Consider the following 16969-nt stretch of genomic DNA (forward strand, 5'->3'; position numbering starts at 1 on the left):
ACTGTTTTAAAACAGCAATAACAAAAGCAGTGAAAGATCACATCCCACATAAAACAGCAAAAACAAAGGACGGTCACCCATGGGTCACAATGGAAACAAAACGACTCATTAGACAAAGAGATAGACTTTATAAAAAATCAAAAAAACCTGGGAATGCATCACTTGCTAAAAAATACAAAGAGGTTAAACACCAGGTGCAGAAATGTATACGAAAATCATACTGGGAATATATTGAAAGCATCATATTACCACCACAAGATGAAACAAATTTTGGCACTATGAAAATTGTTTAGACCTACATTAAACATAAAACCAGGTGCTCCAGCTATATATGACCCCAGAGGTCGAAACCCTGAACAGTTGGGGCAAATTTGGTCACAATATTCAAGCTTGATACTGTCTGAATTTGGATTGTGATAAAAAAAAATACATAATATGGGTTTTTGTCACAAAATTAATTGGGTCAAAGATCTTACAAATCTATTGCACAATACTGTGCAATTGAATATTTCTTCTTGAAACTTTTCAAAATTTGAAATTTGAAAAATTTTGAAAAAAAAGGAATCCTTTAAAAAAATGGTAAACAAAAAAATCCCCCTCCCACTTTTTGAAACCACCATTGGAGCAATAACCCTTAAACTCAAATCCATGTTTTCTTTTGTAATATTGAACCTTGTAGTACAATTTCAGAGAGATCCATACACTTAAACACAAGCTATCGTCATGATTGTTTGGAAACTAGAAACATGCTTCTTTTTGGCCATTTTTAGGCCCCTAAATTCTACATATTTGGGACAATTGACCCAAAGCTTAATCCCAGCCTCCCCTTTGTTATATGGTACGTTGTGGTACAATTTCAGAGAGATCCATACAATTACACACAAGTTATTGTCTGGAAACTAGAAAAATGCTTGTTTTGGCCCCTTTATGGCCCCTAACTCCTAAACTTTCGCCCCATAACCCTGAAAATGAATCCAAACCTTCTACTTGTGGTTTTAAACATTGCGATATAATTTCAGAGCAATTGAAATACTTGTACACTAGTTATTATCCTGAAACTAGAAAAATGCTTGTTTTGGGTCCCTAATTCCTAAACGATTGGGACCATCATCCCCAAAATTAATCCCAACCTTCATTTTGTGGTATTGAACCTTCTGAAAAAAATTCATAAAGATCTATTCAATTAAACTAAAGTTATTATCCGGAAACCAATGTGTCTTCGGACGACGACGACGCAGACAACGCAGTCGACGACATTATACCATTATACGATCCCAAAATTTTTTGGATCGTATAAAAACTGATTATAGTGGAATTACTGAAATTAAACAAGATGGTAAACTCCTAACTGATCCACTACACAAAACTGGGGCACTTAACGCACAATTCCAGTCTGTATTCACACCAACATCTAATATTTCCCATACAGAATTTGTCAAACAGTGTAACATGCCACAGAATACTCCTTTTCCACCCATATCAAAATTAATCATAAAAACAGATGGTATACAAAAACTTTTACATAACTTAAATCCAAACAAAGCAGCAGGACCAGATGAAATTAAACCAAGATTTTTAAAAGAACTTTTACATGAAATTGCACCCATACCTACCATTATCTTTGAGAAGTCTATTAAAACAGGTGTTGTTCCAGATGACTGGAAAACAGCCCATGTCTCTCCTGTATACAAAAAAGGCCAAAATATAACCCTGAAAACTACCGTCCTATATTACTCACATGTATTTGTTGCAAACTTTTAGAATATATCGTAGTTAAACACATCATGAAACATGCAGATAATCACAACATTTTATATCCCCTACAGCATGGATTTCGCACAGGTCGATCCTGCAAAACACAACTACTAGAATTTATAGACGATGTCTCACTTAACACGGAAAAACGGAAAACAAACAGATGTTTTGGTCATGGATTTTTCTGAAGCACTCAATAAAGTTTCACATTCTTTTTTAACTAATAAACCTCACCATTACGGGATACAGGGGGAATTAAATTACAGAATACAAAATTTTCTTAGCAATCGTAAACAGGCAGTAGTTCTAAAGGGGGAAAAATCTGAGTATGTTGCAGTTGAGGCAGGGGTTCCACAGGGGTCAGTTCTTTGACCAAGTCTCTTCTTGTACTATATTAATGACATTCCAACTGGTCTTACATCCACAGTACGTTTATTTGAAGACGACACAATAGTTTATGGCATGCCATGGTTTATTTGGCAATAAAATCAAATTCCGATGCATCAACATTACAAAAAGATCTCGACAAACTGGCATCGTGGGAATCTACGTGGAAAATGGCATTCCACCCAGATAAGTGTAATGTAATTTCAGTCACCAGAAATAAAAAAACAATCACATTTAACTACACATTACACAATCATTCATTAGAATATGTAACAACAGCAAAATATCTGGGGGTCACCATCAGTTCCAACCTTAAATGGGATGTGCATATTAACAACATATGCAAATAAACTCATCATAGATACCAGGACTAAATTTTGTATATACGCCAGACGCGCGTTTCGTCTGCAAAAGACTCATCAGTGACGCTCAAATCCAAAAAAGTTAAAAAGGCCAAATAAAGTACGAAGTTGAAGAGCATTGAGACCCAAAATGTCTAAAAGTTTTGCCAAATTCAACTAAGGTAATCTATGCCTGAGGTAGAAAACCTTAGTATTTCAAAAATTCAATATTTTGTAAACAGTTAATTTTTAAATGTAACCATATCAATGATAATTCATGTCAGAACAAAAAGTGCTGACTACTGGGCTGGTGATACCCTCGGGGAAATAAATCTACACCAGCAGTGACATCGACCCAGTGGTTGTAAATAAACTCATCATAGATACCAGGACTACAAGAAAGCTAAGTACACTAGGCTTGCTAAGGAGGAACCTGAACATAAGTTCAACATCCATTAAAGAGCAAGCATATAGGTCCCTATTAAGATCATCACTAGAGTATGCTTGCTCTGTTTTGGATCCATACTTACAACAAGACATAGATAGCATTGAAAAAGTTCAAAGTGTTAACTATTTAGTTTAGTAGTTTAGATATCATAGTTTAGTCTATATAGTCTTTAGTTCTATTTGTATGTATCTTTGTATTTACAGTGACTTGGTGGGTTTAGATTAAAGTTGTACAAAGAACACTTCAGTCATTTATAGCCATTTAACAGTAGTAGCAGAGCTCACAACATCCGGCGAGATGGCGACAGCTCTGAGTTATAAGAACCCACCAAGCTTGACAAAGGAGAAGTCATATCAGCAATGGAAGAATGACGTGAAGATGTGGCAACTGGTTACAGAATTGGACAAAAAGGAGAGGCCTAGCACTTGCGCTGTCGTTACAAGGGAAGCCAAGAGAAGTAGCGTTAGAAATAACACCAGAGGATTTGAATATTGATGAAGGAGTTGACAAATTGATAATAGAATTAAAGAACCTTAGTGAGCGCGCTCACATACCCCACCGTCCCCACATTGTCATTGGAGAAATGAAATAAGTGTAAGAAAAGAAAATTGTATAAGAAAAAAAATTGAATCATAATTTTCTGTCAATATGCACATCTACGTAGTATGTCCTTATTATCTACAAAGTTTCATGATATTCTGTTGTGTGGTTTCAGAGGAGTTGCGATGACAAACTGTTGCAGAAGTACATTGAAGCAAATAAGTTCAAAGGAGCATAACTCCTAGAAAGAAAAAAAAATCGTAATTTCCTATCAATATGCACATCTACATAGCATGTCCTTATTATCTACAAAGTTTCATGAAATTCTATTGTATGGTTTCAGAGAAATTGCAATGACGAACTGTTGCAGTAGTACATTAAAGCAAATAAGTTCAAAGGGGTGTAACTCCTGGAAAAAAAATTGAATAATAATATCCCGTCGATATGCACATCTACGTAGTATGTCCTTATTATCTACAAAGTTTCATGAAATTCTGTTGTGTGGTTTCAAAGGAGTTGCGATGACAAACTGTTGCAGTCGTACATTAAAGTAAATAAGTTCAAAGGGGCGTAACTCCTAGAAAAAAAATTGAATCGCAATTTCCCGTCGATATGCACAACTACATAGTATGTCCTTATTATCTGAAAAGGTTTCGTGAAATTCTGTTGTGTGGTTTGAGAGGAGTTGCGATGACAAACTGTTGCAGTAGTACATTAAAGTAAATAAGTTCAAAGGGGCGTAACTCCTAGAAAAAAAATTGAATCGCAATTTCCCGTCGATATGCACAACTACAAAGTATGACCTTATTATCTTAAAAGGTTTCGTGAAATTCTGTTGTGTGGTTTGAGAGGAGTTGCGATGACAAGAAACAGGACTGACGGACTGACGGACGGACGGACTGACGGACGGACGGACTGACGGACGGGTCAAAAACATTATACCCTCCGCAACCCGTTGTGTGGGGTATAATTAGATAAATTGTTTGAAAAGGACAAGACAGATCAAGCTTATGCAGCATATACAGCTTTTGATAAGTATCACAGGGAGTCATCGATTAAAATGGGTGACTATATAATTGAGTTTGAACAGAAGTATAACAAATGCAAGAAATATGACATGCCACTTCCTGATGCAATATTAGCATTTAAACTCCTAGATAATGCAGGACTTGGTGAAAGTGAGCGACATTTAGCTTTAACTGCATGTTCTGATTTAAAGTTTGAAACCATGAAGGCAGCCCTTAATAGCATATTTGCATCAAAATCACAGAGTGATAATAATATAGTTACTGTTAAAGAAGAATCTGCATTTGTAGGAGAACATCGTTTTGATAGAGGGCGTAGTTCAAGGAAATTTGGTGCTCGCAATCACATGAATAGATAATTTAATCAAAGAAATACTCAATCCCGACTAAATCCAACTATAAATGGAAGCATATCTCGTTGTAGATGTTGTGATTCAAAATATCACTGGTTCAGGGATTGTCCACATAAAACTTATGATGTTAAACTTACAGAGGAACAAACAGACACATCTGAAACTGTAAACATAACTCTAATTACAACTTCTCAACAAAACATTACACCTCAAGAAATATTTGTAGCCGAGGCATTTAATGCTGCAGTTGTAGATACAGCATGTACCAAAACAGTTTGCGGGACAAAATGGTTACATCAGTTTTTAGACACTTTCGACTCTGCTAATGAAGAAATAAAATGCAAGGAAAGTAATACACCTTTCAAATTTGGTGATGGTAAAACAGTACATTCTTATCAGTCCGTGAAGTTACCTGCCACAATTGGGTCTTTAAAATGTTACATAGAAACAGAAGTAGTTGACTGTGAAATACCTCTATTATTGAGCAAAGATTCTTTGAAAAGAGCACAAACAGTTTTTGATCTCCATAATGATAAAGTGACAATGTTTGGAAAACCAGTTGATGTTCATTTCACCTCAAATGGTCATTATTGCATAAACATCAAAGACAGAAGAATTGGGCAGACAGATTCTGTAGTGAGTGAGGAGGAAATCCTGAAGGTAGATTCTGGATTCTCTAAGAAAAGAAAGAATGATATTATATCAAAACTGCATAAACAATTTGATCATGCCTCATCTGAAAAGTTGTTATCTCTATTGAAAAGTGCAGGCTCAGTTGACTCAGTTACAAAGGCAATAGTGAATGATGTTTGCTCAAAGTGCATTGTCTGTTTCAAGTACCAACGTCCGAAACCAAAGCCAATAGTGGGATTTTCACATGCAAATGATTTTAACCAAATTGTTGCTATGGATTTACATGAGATTGATCACAATTTCTACTATTTGCACATAATTGACTTGTTTAGCCGTTTGAGTGCAGCAGCTATTATCAGGAGAAAAGACTCACAGTTAGTTGTTGACAAATTCATGCAGATATGGGTTAGTGTATATGGTGCTCCTGAAGTTGGAGTATACACTGACAATGGTGGGGAATTCAATTCTCAAATTTTTCGTGATATGGCTGAAAATCTAAACATGTCAGTTAAGACAACAGCAGGATACAGTCCCTGGTCAAATGGAATTGTAGAACGACATAATGCAACTCTAACTGAAACAGTAAACAAAATCAGAGAAAGCTCAAACCTATCTTGGGAAACTGCAATTAGCTGGGCTGTGAATGCCAAAAATAGTCTTGTAAATGTGTATGGTTACAGTCCTTATCAAATTGTGTTTGGAAGAAACCCTAACCGGCCACCAACACTAGTCAATAAACCCCCAGCTCTTGAAGGAGAAACAATGAGTAAAACAATGGGAAAACATTTAGTTGGTCTTCACGAGGCAAGGAAAGCATTTGTAGCATCAGAATCCTCAGAGAAAATTATACGTGCTCTTCGAAAGCAGGTTCGTCCCTCAGGTGAGAAATTCAGAAATGGAGATAAAGTATACTTTCTTAGAGACAATCAATGGAAAGGACCTGGTACAGTTATTGGACAGGACAATGTTGTTGTGTTTATAAGATATGGAGGAACTTATGTAAGAGTGCATGAATGTAGGATTTTAAGAGATATTGATGAACAAAAAGATAAGAAAAACAAACAACAGGAAAAGAGGGTAACATTGAAAGAAGGTCTAAAAACTCAAAACTTGAACAAGAATAAGGCTGAGCATGAAGTCCTTTATTATGATAGTGATGAAGAGGAAGACTCGCATGCCAACAATCAGTCAGACAATGAACAAGGTGAAAGTGACAATGAAGAAGAACGCCATGAATCTGAATTAGGAAGTCAGGCAGGTGACTCTGAAATAGACAGCGATAATCCTGTGAATCAAGGGCATGAATCTTATGAGGAAAGTAAATCAGGAGGTGACTCGGAGCTTGATAATGATGATCATGAAGATACTCCAGTGAGTGAACAGAGCAATGAGCAAGCAACTTCTGTAGCACACAGTAGAAGTGTTGGTTCTAAACGCCATAAAGCATTGCTTTTAAAAAAGGACCAAAAGATGAACTTTAAAATGCCAGGTGATGATACTCCACGAGAAGGAGTTGTTCTGAGTAGAGCTGGTAAAGCATCATCAAGTAAAAACAATTGGTACAATGTAGAATATAGGAAACCTGATGAGCTTAAAGATAACAAGTTATCAATAGACTTAAGTACAGTTGATGAATTGCAAGTTGTTAAGTCTGACACAGATCAGGATACAGAGGATGACGAAGAATCAGAAGAAGCATTATTCAATGAGATTGACTTTTGTGATGCTCGTAAAGCTGAACTTAAAAATTGGAAGAAACATCATGGTTATCAAGAAGTTGAAGACTATGGTCAGTCATATGTATCCACTAGATGGGTATATACTATAAAAGAAGCTGATAATGAGATACACAGGAAAGCAAGACTCGTTGCAAAAGGTTTTGAAGAAGATTGTTTGGATGAAATATAGAAGAACTCTCCTACATGTGACAAACAATCTCTTCGACTCATTCTTTCAATCATAATGCAAAAGAAATGGTCCATCAATTCAATAGACATTAAAACTGCCTTTCTGCAAGGGGAGAAAATGCAAAGAAAAGTTCATCTTCGTCCACCTAAAGAAGCCAATGCTAATGGAAAACTCTGGCTTTTAGAGAAATGTGTGTATGGTCTTGCAGATGCTTCTTTGAAATGGTATGAAAAGGTTAAGAAAACCCTAAATGAATGTGGAGGTACTGAATCTAAAATTGACCCAGCAGTATTTTACTGGCATAATTCAAATGGTCTGGCTGGTGTTCTTGCAGTTCATGTTGAAGATTTTTTGTGGGCAGGAACCAATTTGTTTGAAACTGAGATTATATCGAAAATAAGAGAGAAATTCAGTGTCGGAAAAGAAGCTTCAGAATCGTTCAAATATTTAGGACTGGGTCTAAGTCATGCAGATGATAAAATAATATTGAGTCAGACAGATTATGTCGAAGTGTTAAAGACAGTCTCAATTGATAGAAAAAGGCCAAATGATTCTCAGCTTTCATCAGTCTAACAAACTGTTCTTAGATCAAAAGTTGGACAACTGTTGTGGCTTGCAAAACAAACTCGTCCTGATATTGCTTTTGACATTGCTATGATAGCATCAAAGTTAAAAACAAGTACTATTGAAGACTTCAAAAGAGTAAACAAGATTTTAAGGAAAGTCAGAAATGATCCAGTGTCTCTTCATTTCAAGGAACTTGGAGAACATGTAGAACTTTTGTTATATACTGATGCTTCTTTTGGTAATCTTCCTGATGGGGGAAGTCAAGGAGGGTTTGTTATTATGCTTTTAGGTGAAAATGGAAAAATCAATCCAATTACATGGCAATCAAAGAAAATAAGAAGGGTTGTTCGAAGAACACTAGCTAGTGAAGCTTTAGCTTTAGCCGATGGTATAGATTGTGCTACCTCACTAGCTACTTTGTATAATGAACTGGTTTTCAATAAATGTACTACAGAAGGAGGCATTACAGTAAGATGTGTGATTGACAATAAGGACCTTTATGAAGCTGTTCGTTCAAAGAAAAATGTAACTGAAAAGAGATTGCGACTCGAAATTAGTTGCATCAAGGAGATGATCCAAAAAGGAGAGCTAACCGTTCATTGGATTGAAACAAAAGAGCAGATAGCCAATGTGTTGACCAAGCATGGTGCCAGCGCACAGAACCTACTATATTGTTTTGAAACTGGACTTGTTAATACCGTTTTTATGAAGTAGTTTTAAATTGATCATGTGACACTTACAATAGTGATATACATATATTCGATGACACTTACAATAGTGATATACATATATTCGATGACACTTACAATAGTGATATACATATACTCGAAAACAGTAGTTAAAAAAAACAAGAAGAGAGAATTAGTTATAATGTGATAAGCAATATCTACAAAACTTTTATTTTCATTTTATTAACTTTACATCTACTTAAGAAAGAGAAAGGATCAGATTGTTAACTATTTAGTTTAGTAGTTTAGATATCATAGTTTAGTCTATATACTCTTTAGTTCTATTTGTATGTATCTTTGTATTTACAGTGACTTGGTGGGTTTAGATTAAAGTTGTACAAAGAACACTTCAGTCATTTATAGCCATTTAACACAAAGGAGGGCTGCACGTTTTGTTACCAACAAATACAGAAACACCTCAAGCGTTGGTAACATGTTACAACATCTTCAATGGCGCAGTCTCTCTGACAGAAGAAAAGACTCCAGATAGGTAATGCTTTACAAAATTGAACACGAAAAGGTTTCAATACCTAAAAATAATAAATATAATTCCACAAACAAGACAATCAAGACATTCTAATTCGTACAGCTTCCAAATTCCATCCTGCAAAACACAGTACAGAAAAGAATCCTATTTTCCAAGAACTATTACCCGCTGGAACAAACTACCGGATAACATTGTAAATTGCACTTCAGTAGACTCTTTCAAATCTTCAATTTCAAAGCATCAGTATTAACTCAAAACATCTTACTTAATTATACAAAACATGTAACTTTTTCGTATTTTTTAAAAATTGTACATTTTTCAATCTATGTCTTGTTGTAAGTTTCATCCTGTGACATAATCTTCAATTTGTTGAAGGCGGTCATTAAATGGTAGAATAGAATAGAATAATCCAACAGCTGCCAAACTGACTTATTTATGCTGACTTATTTATATGTCACTTTTTATGCAAATATTTTGCAAAGATAATCTTACACATGTTCAACTCTTACTCGCTGATAATCAGATAAAATAGCACCAACAGAAACAGCTTCTATCTGTAATTCATCCTGCAAAGAAATTCTTTTTCATTTGAACATTCATATTTTTCAGAGGCTTAATAATCATTTAAATCTGAGAAATTCTTTATTTAAAAACATTTTTTCTACTATGCTCAACCTAGTACAACCTTTTTGCTTTGGATCTTAAGTAAACAATATATTGTCATACTCATAGTTTATCAGTTGTGCACAATTACATTCTCCACTATAACACACGGGTCAGGGACTGAATTCAAGTATATATAATAACTATGTGTAAGCCCTATTTTAGCCTGGATTTTTAGTATTGGTATTGTCATCTGATAGAGTCATGCTTATTATAAGATTTGAACCTGTCGACCTGGAAATAATCATTAATAGGCAATTTTAACTATTTTGAAAACAAAAGGGCCTGAAATGGAGTAATTAATGTCCTATAAAAGTAATAAATAAAGTTGAATTCTTTGATTCACCGTTTTTAGGTCATGCCAGCTTACAAATTGGAAACTGTACCTATACGCATTATTTTAAGTCTGGATTTTTAGTATTGGTATTGTCATCTTATAAAGTCATGCTGATTAAAATACTACAATAGGAAATTATAATGTGACAATGATTGAATCATAAGGTAATATGTAACAGGTGAATATACTATTAGTATAGGTATCGGATTCGACCCGGAACTTGTTAATCATTGCCAATATTAATTGTTAAAAGTTACAACACTTCGCAGCACCTCCTGAGGAATATTCATGCTATGTTTAGTTTCATTCCATTCAGTGGTTCTCTATAAGAAGACATTTGTATGCATTTTCCCAATGCCATACGGTCCTATGTTAAACTAAGTCCTCACTGGCCACCATTTTGAAGACGGATTGGCTACAAAGTAAACACTTGGGGTCACCATCTCATAACAAACATTCATGCTATATTTAGTTTCATTCCAAGAGGTAGTTCTATAAAAGAAGACATTTGTATGTATACCCCATAGGATCCAATGTTAAACTAAGTCTCCCACTGGCGGCCATCTTGAATGATGGATCGGCTACAAAGTAACAACACTTGTTCAGCACCTCATAAGGAACATTCATGCCAAGTTTGGTTTCATTCCATTCAGTGGTTCTCTAAAAGAAGACATGTGTATGTATTTCCCATAGGGTCCTATGTTAAACTAAGTCCCCTACTGGTGGCGATCTTGGATAATGGATCATCTACAAAGTATCAATAGGATCCCATGTTAAACTAAGTCCCCCCACTGGTGGCCATGTTGGATGATGGATCGTCTACAAAGTAACACCACTTGGTCAGCACCTCATAAGGAACATTCATGCCATGTTTGGTTCTTTTCCATTCAGTGGTTCTCTAGAAGAAGTTCAAAATGTAACCAGATGCTCCCCAGGGCGCAGCTTTATACGACTGCAGAGGTTGAACCCTGAACGGTTGGGGCAAGTATGGACACAACTTTCAAGCTGGATACAGCTCTAGATTTGGATTGTGATTAAATAGTTGACACAGCATAGGTTTCTGACACAGAATGAATGTGGTCTAATGAACTTAAAATATTTTTTTTGCCTTTGAGCAATTCACTATGCTGTTGAATATTAATCCTCTCAAAAAAATGTTTGAAGAAATTTTCTTTTTATTTATGAAATCTGAAATGAGAAAAATTTAACCTCCACCCCCCCCCCCCCCTCCATTTTTTTCACATCCCCCTTTCCCTTTTTCCAATACTGATCTCAATTCAAATTTCTAATGGAGTTTGCAACAATAACTACTCATTTAAATACATCATAAAATATTAAAATGTAACAAAAGGTGCTTGTTATCACTGAATGGTAAAGATTGTTTTAATTTATCAATTTATCAGTTATGGTAGTAAAAGTGAATATACATTGTATATTGTATAAAACAATGATTTAAGTTGATTCAACTGCTATTCTGGACAAAGAAAGATAACTCCAATCAATTGAAAATGTCTTGCTATTGCACAATATTGTGCAATTAGATATTTCTGGCTATTGAGCAATACTGTGCAATTGAAAATATTTGCTATTGCACAATACTGTGCAATTGAAGATTTCTTGCTATTGCGCAATACTGAGCAATTGAAAATTTCTTGCTATTGCACAATACTGTGCAATTGAAGATTTCTTGCTATTGCTGAATACTGTGCAATTGAAAATTTCTTGCTATTGCACAATACTTAATATAATAATTTTGGATCCTGATTTGAACCAACTTGAAAACTGGGCCCATAATTAAAAATCTAAGTACATGTTTAGATTCAGCATATCAAAAAAGCCCAAGAATACAATTTTTGTTAAAATCAAATTTAGTTTAATTTTGGACCCTTTGGACTTTAATGTAGACCAATTTGAAAACGGGACCAAAAATTAAGAATCTACATACAGAGTTAGATTTGGCATATCTATAAACACCAATTATTCAATTTTTGATGAAATCAAACAAAGTTTAATTTTGGACCCCGATTTGGACCAACTTGAAAACTGAGCCAATAATCAAAAATCTAAGTACATTTTTAGATTCAGCATATCAAAGAACCCCAAGGATTCAATTTTTGTTAAAATCAAACTAAGTTTAATTTTGGACCCTTTGGACCTTAATGTAGACCAATTTGAAAATGAGACCAAAAATTAAGAATCTACATACACAGTTAGATTTGGCATATCAAAGAACACCAATTATTCAATTTTTGATGAAATCAAACAAAGTTCAATTTTGGACCCTTTGGGCCCCTTATTCCTAAACTGTTGGGACCAAACCTCCCAAAATCAACCCCAACCTTCCTTTTATGGTCATAAACCTTGTGTTTAAATTTCATAGATTTCTATTTACTTATACTAAAGTTATGGTGCGAAAACCAAGAATAATGCTTATTTGGGCCCCTTTTTGGCCCCTAATTCCTAAACTGTTGGGACCAAAACTCCCAAAATCAATCCTAACCTTCCTTTTGTGTTCATAAACCTTGTGTTTAAATTTCATTGATCTCTATTTACTTATACTAAAGTTATTGTACAAAAACCAGATGCTCCGCAGGGCGTAGCTTTATACGACCGCAGAGGTTGAACCCTGAACGGTTGGGGCAAGTATGGACACAACATTCAAGCTGGATTCAGCTCTAAATTTGGATTGTGATTAAATAGTTGACACAGCATAGGTTTCTGACACAGAATGAATGTGTTCTAATGAACTTAAAATTTTTGTTTTCTCTTAGAGCAATTCACTATGCTGTTGAATATTAATCCTCTCAAAACAAGAATGTGTCCTCAGTACACGAATGCCCCACTCGCACTATCATTTTCCATGTTCAGTGGACCGTGAAATTGGGGTAAAAACTCTAATTTGGCATTAAAATTAGAAAGATCATATCATAGGGGACATGTGTACTAAGTTTGAAGTCGATTGGACTTAAACTTCATCAAAAACTACCTTGACCAAAAACTTTAACCTGAAGCGGGACAGACGGACGGACGAACGGACGGACGAACGAACGGACAGACGGATGGACGGACGGACGCACAGACCAGAAAACATAATGCCCCTCTACTATCGTAGGTGGGGCATAAAAATGTTTGAAGAAATTTTCTTTTTTATTTATGAAATTTCAAATGAGAAAAATTGAACCCAATTTTTTTAATCACATCCCCCTTTCCCTTATTCCAAAACTAATCTCAATTAAAATTTCTAATGGAGTTTGCAACAATAACTACTCATTTAAATACATCATAAAATATTAAGATGTAAAAAAAACTGCTTGTTATCACTGAATGTTATTTATTATAATTTATCAGTTGGTAGTAAAAAGTGAATATACATTGTATATTGTATATAACAAAGATTTAAGTTGATTCTGGACAAAGAAAGATAACTCCAATTAAAAAAAAATCTTGCTATTGCACAATATTTTGCAATTAGATATTTCTTGCTTACTATTCTGGACAAAGAAAGATAACTCTAATTAAAAAAAAATTTGCTATTTCACAATATTGTGCAATTAGATATTTCTTGCCATTGCGCAATACTGTGCAATTGAAAAGACTTGCTATAATGCACAATACTTAATATAATAATTTTAGATCCTGATTTGGACCAACTTGAAAACTGGGCCCATAATAAAAAATCTAAGTACATTTTTGGATTCAGCATATCAAAGAACCCCAAGATTTCAATTTTTGTTGAAATCAGACTAAGTTTAATTTTGGACCCTTTAGACTTTAGTGTAGACCAATTTGAAAACAGGACCAAAAATGAAGAATCTACATACACAGTTAGATTTGGTATATCAAAGAACCCCATTTATTCAATTTTTGATGAAATCAAACAAAGTTTAATTTTGGACCCCGATTTGGACCAACTTGAAAACTGGGCCAATAATCAAGAATCTAAGTACATTTTTAGATTCAGCATATCAAAGAACCTAACTGATTCATTTTTTGTCAAAATCAAACTAAGTTTAATTTTGGACCCTTTGGACCTTAATGTAGACCAATTTGAAAACGGGACCAAAAGTTAAGAATCTACATACACAGTCATGACAGTTAGATTCGGCATATCAAAGAACCCCAATTATTCAATTTTGATGAAATCAAACAAAGTTTAATTTTGGACCCTTTGGGCCCCTTATTCTGTTGGGACCAAAACTCCCAAAATCAATACCAACCTTCCTTTTATGGTCATAAACCTTGTGTTTAAATTTCATAGATTTCTATTTACTTATACTAACGTTATGGTGCGAAAACCAAGAAAAATGCTTATTTGGGTCCCTTTTTGGCCCCTAATTCCTAAACTGTTGGGACCTAAACTCCCAAAATCAATACCAACCTTCCTTTTGTAGTCATTAACATTGTGTTTAAATTTCATTGATTTCTATTTACTTAAACTAAAGTTATTGTGCGAAAACCAAGAATAATGCTTATTTGGGCCCTTTTTTGGCCCCTAATTCCTAAACTGTTGAAACCTAAACTCCCAAAATCAATCCCAACCGTTCTTTTGTGGTCATAAACCTTGTGTCAAAATTTCCTAGATTTCTATTAACTTAAACTAAAGTTATAGTGCGAAAACCAAGAAAATGCTTATTTGGGCCCTTTTTGGCCCCTAATTCCTAAAATGTTGGGACCAAAACTCCCAAAATCAATACCAAATTTCCTTTTGTGGTCATAAACCTTGTGTTAAAATTTCATAGATTTCCATTCACTTTTACTAAAGTTAGAGTGCGAAAACTAAAAGTATTCGGACGACGACGACGACGACGACGACGCCGACGCCAACGTGATAGCAATATACGACGAAAAATTTTTCAAATTTTGCGGTCGTATAAAAACCAAGAATAATGCTTATTTGGGCCCTTTTTTGGCCCCTAACTCCTAAACTGTTGGAACAAAAACTCCCAAAATCAATCCCAACTTTTCTTTTGTGGTCATAAACCTTGAGTCAAAATTTCATAGATTGCAATTTACTTAAACCAAAGTTATAGTGCGAAAACCAAGAAAATGCTTATTTGGGCCCTTTTTGGCCCCTAATTCCTAAAATGTTGGGAATAAAACTCCCAAAATCAATCCCAACCTTCCTTTTGTGGTCATAAACCTTGTGTTAAAATTTCATAGATTTCTATTCACTTTTACTAAAGTTAGAGTGCGAAAACTAAAAGTATTAGGACGACGACGACCACGACGCAAGACGACCCAAGATGACGACGACGCCAACGTGATAGCAATATACGACAAAAAATTAAAATTTTGCAGTCGTATAAAAATATTACACGAGGGTTTTTCGTTATCATAAGACTAGTCAAAACATTTACTTAATTGTATCATCGGTACAAGGACATCATTCGTAAATATAATGCAACATGCAGACATCTTATATGTTCAGGTATTTCACATCTAATTTTTTATGATAATATTCTTTACAAAGCACACAAATGTTGGCATTCACCTCAAAAGCTAACGAAACCCTGTAAACAGACTTATTAAGAAGGGATATAGTTACGATAAAAGTTATTACAGACTGCATATTTTTGCTTTGCATTGGAAATGAACACATTTATTATAAAACCAGTTGTTGGCATGATACAGGTTATATGTTTTCTCATATATTTTATGATGGTATAATACTACACCCCTATCGGGATGGATTGTGCTTGATATTCATATGATGAAGACATAATATTTCAATCACTTTAATTGTACTGCTAGTAGTCCTTTGTAAAATTGATGTATCATTGTCATTTTGTTTAGTTTCTTGCATTAACTATTCTGACATCAGACTCTGACTTCTTTTGAATTGAGTTCTACGGTACGTATTGTTGTGTGTTTGTTTTTTCTACATTGGCTAGATGTATAGAGGGAGGGTTGAGATCTCGAAAATCCTGTTTAATACCACTGTATTTTTGCTCCACTGTCCAAAGGCAGGAGCCTCTGGCCTTAGTAAATCTTGTATGATTTTAAATTTTTGTTTCTTGTGTATATTTTGAAGTTTAATATGACGTCCATTTTCACTGAACTATTTTGTTAAAACCTGATACCTAATAGTGTTAATTGTATGAAATAAATTACTTTAATTTTCTTCAATAAAGTATACAGATCCTCTACTTCATCCCCTACTGTTGTCTCATAGTCCATTTTTATAGCTGTCGATGAACCCTCAATAGTATGACGATAAAGTGGTAATCCAATGGCATCAGCATACAAATGAATGGCATGGTGTCCCACTGTTTGGTACATATAACTGTCCAACTCATCTACAGAAAAATTACAAAAGTTATAAGTAAGGTAAATGATTGTCTTTCTCTGTAGATATCTGAATTTAACTTGCATTCCATTATGACAGGCCAATTTCACTTTTTATACAATAGTTTGATTTAATTCTTGATCTGTCTTGAATAAGTGCAGATTAAGAGATGTACATATTAACCTCTGTTTAAACATAATTTCCACATCAAAATGTAATGAAAGCCATGTGCAAACATTATCTTGATTTCATACGCAATGTTTAAATTGAAATTAAAACTAATAAACAGCTGTGTCATGAGCGCATGATATGCCCATCGCTTTTTCAAAGACTTAAGTTATATAAACCAGTCACCAAAGTTTCTTGATAACTCCACAAACAGTGGTAGATTCCGATAGGGATGTAGAGGGCGAACGCTAGCCCACCCCCCCTTTTTTACTTGCACTTTTTTTTTATAATCAAGATCGTACAATGATTAATCAGACTAAACTTTGTTGAATTTGCCATTTCC

General features: G+C 34.6%; 1 protein-coding gene across 2 annotated transcripts in view; it reads right to left on the reverse strand.

Annotated features, from left to right (window-relative positions):
* LOC139514224 (uncharacterized) overlaps positions 1–16969 on the reverse strand; it is a 145624-nt gene that overhangs the window by 94786 nt on the left and 33869 nt on the right. For both annotated transcript variants that reach the window (XM_071303076.1, XM_071303077.1), the window contains 2 exons: positions 16284–16468; positions 9665–9738 (listed from right to left, as the gene is read on the reverse strand). In XM_071303076.1, coding sequence (XP_071159177.1) covers positions 9665–9738; positions 16284–16468 — 259 coding nt within the window. The remainder of the gene's footprint in view (positions 1–9664; positions 9739–16283; positions 16469–16969) is intronic.

Source organism: Mytilus edulis, chromosome 3 (genome assembly GCF_963676685.1).
Source record: "Mytilus edulis chromosome 3, xbMytEdul2.2, whole genome shotgun sequence".
NCBI classification, from domain to species: domain Eukaryota; kingdom Metazoa; phylum Mollusca; class Bivalvia; order Mytilida; family Mytilidae; genus Mytilus; species Mytilus edulis.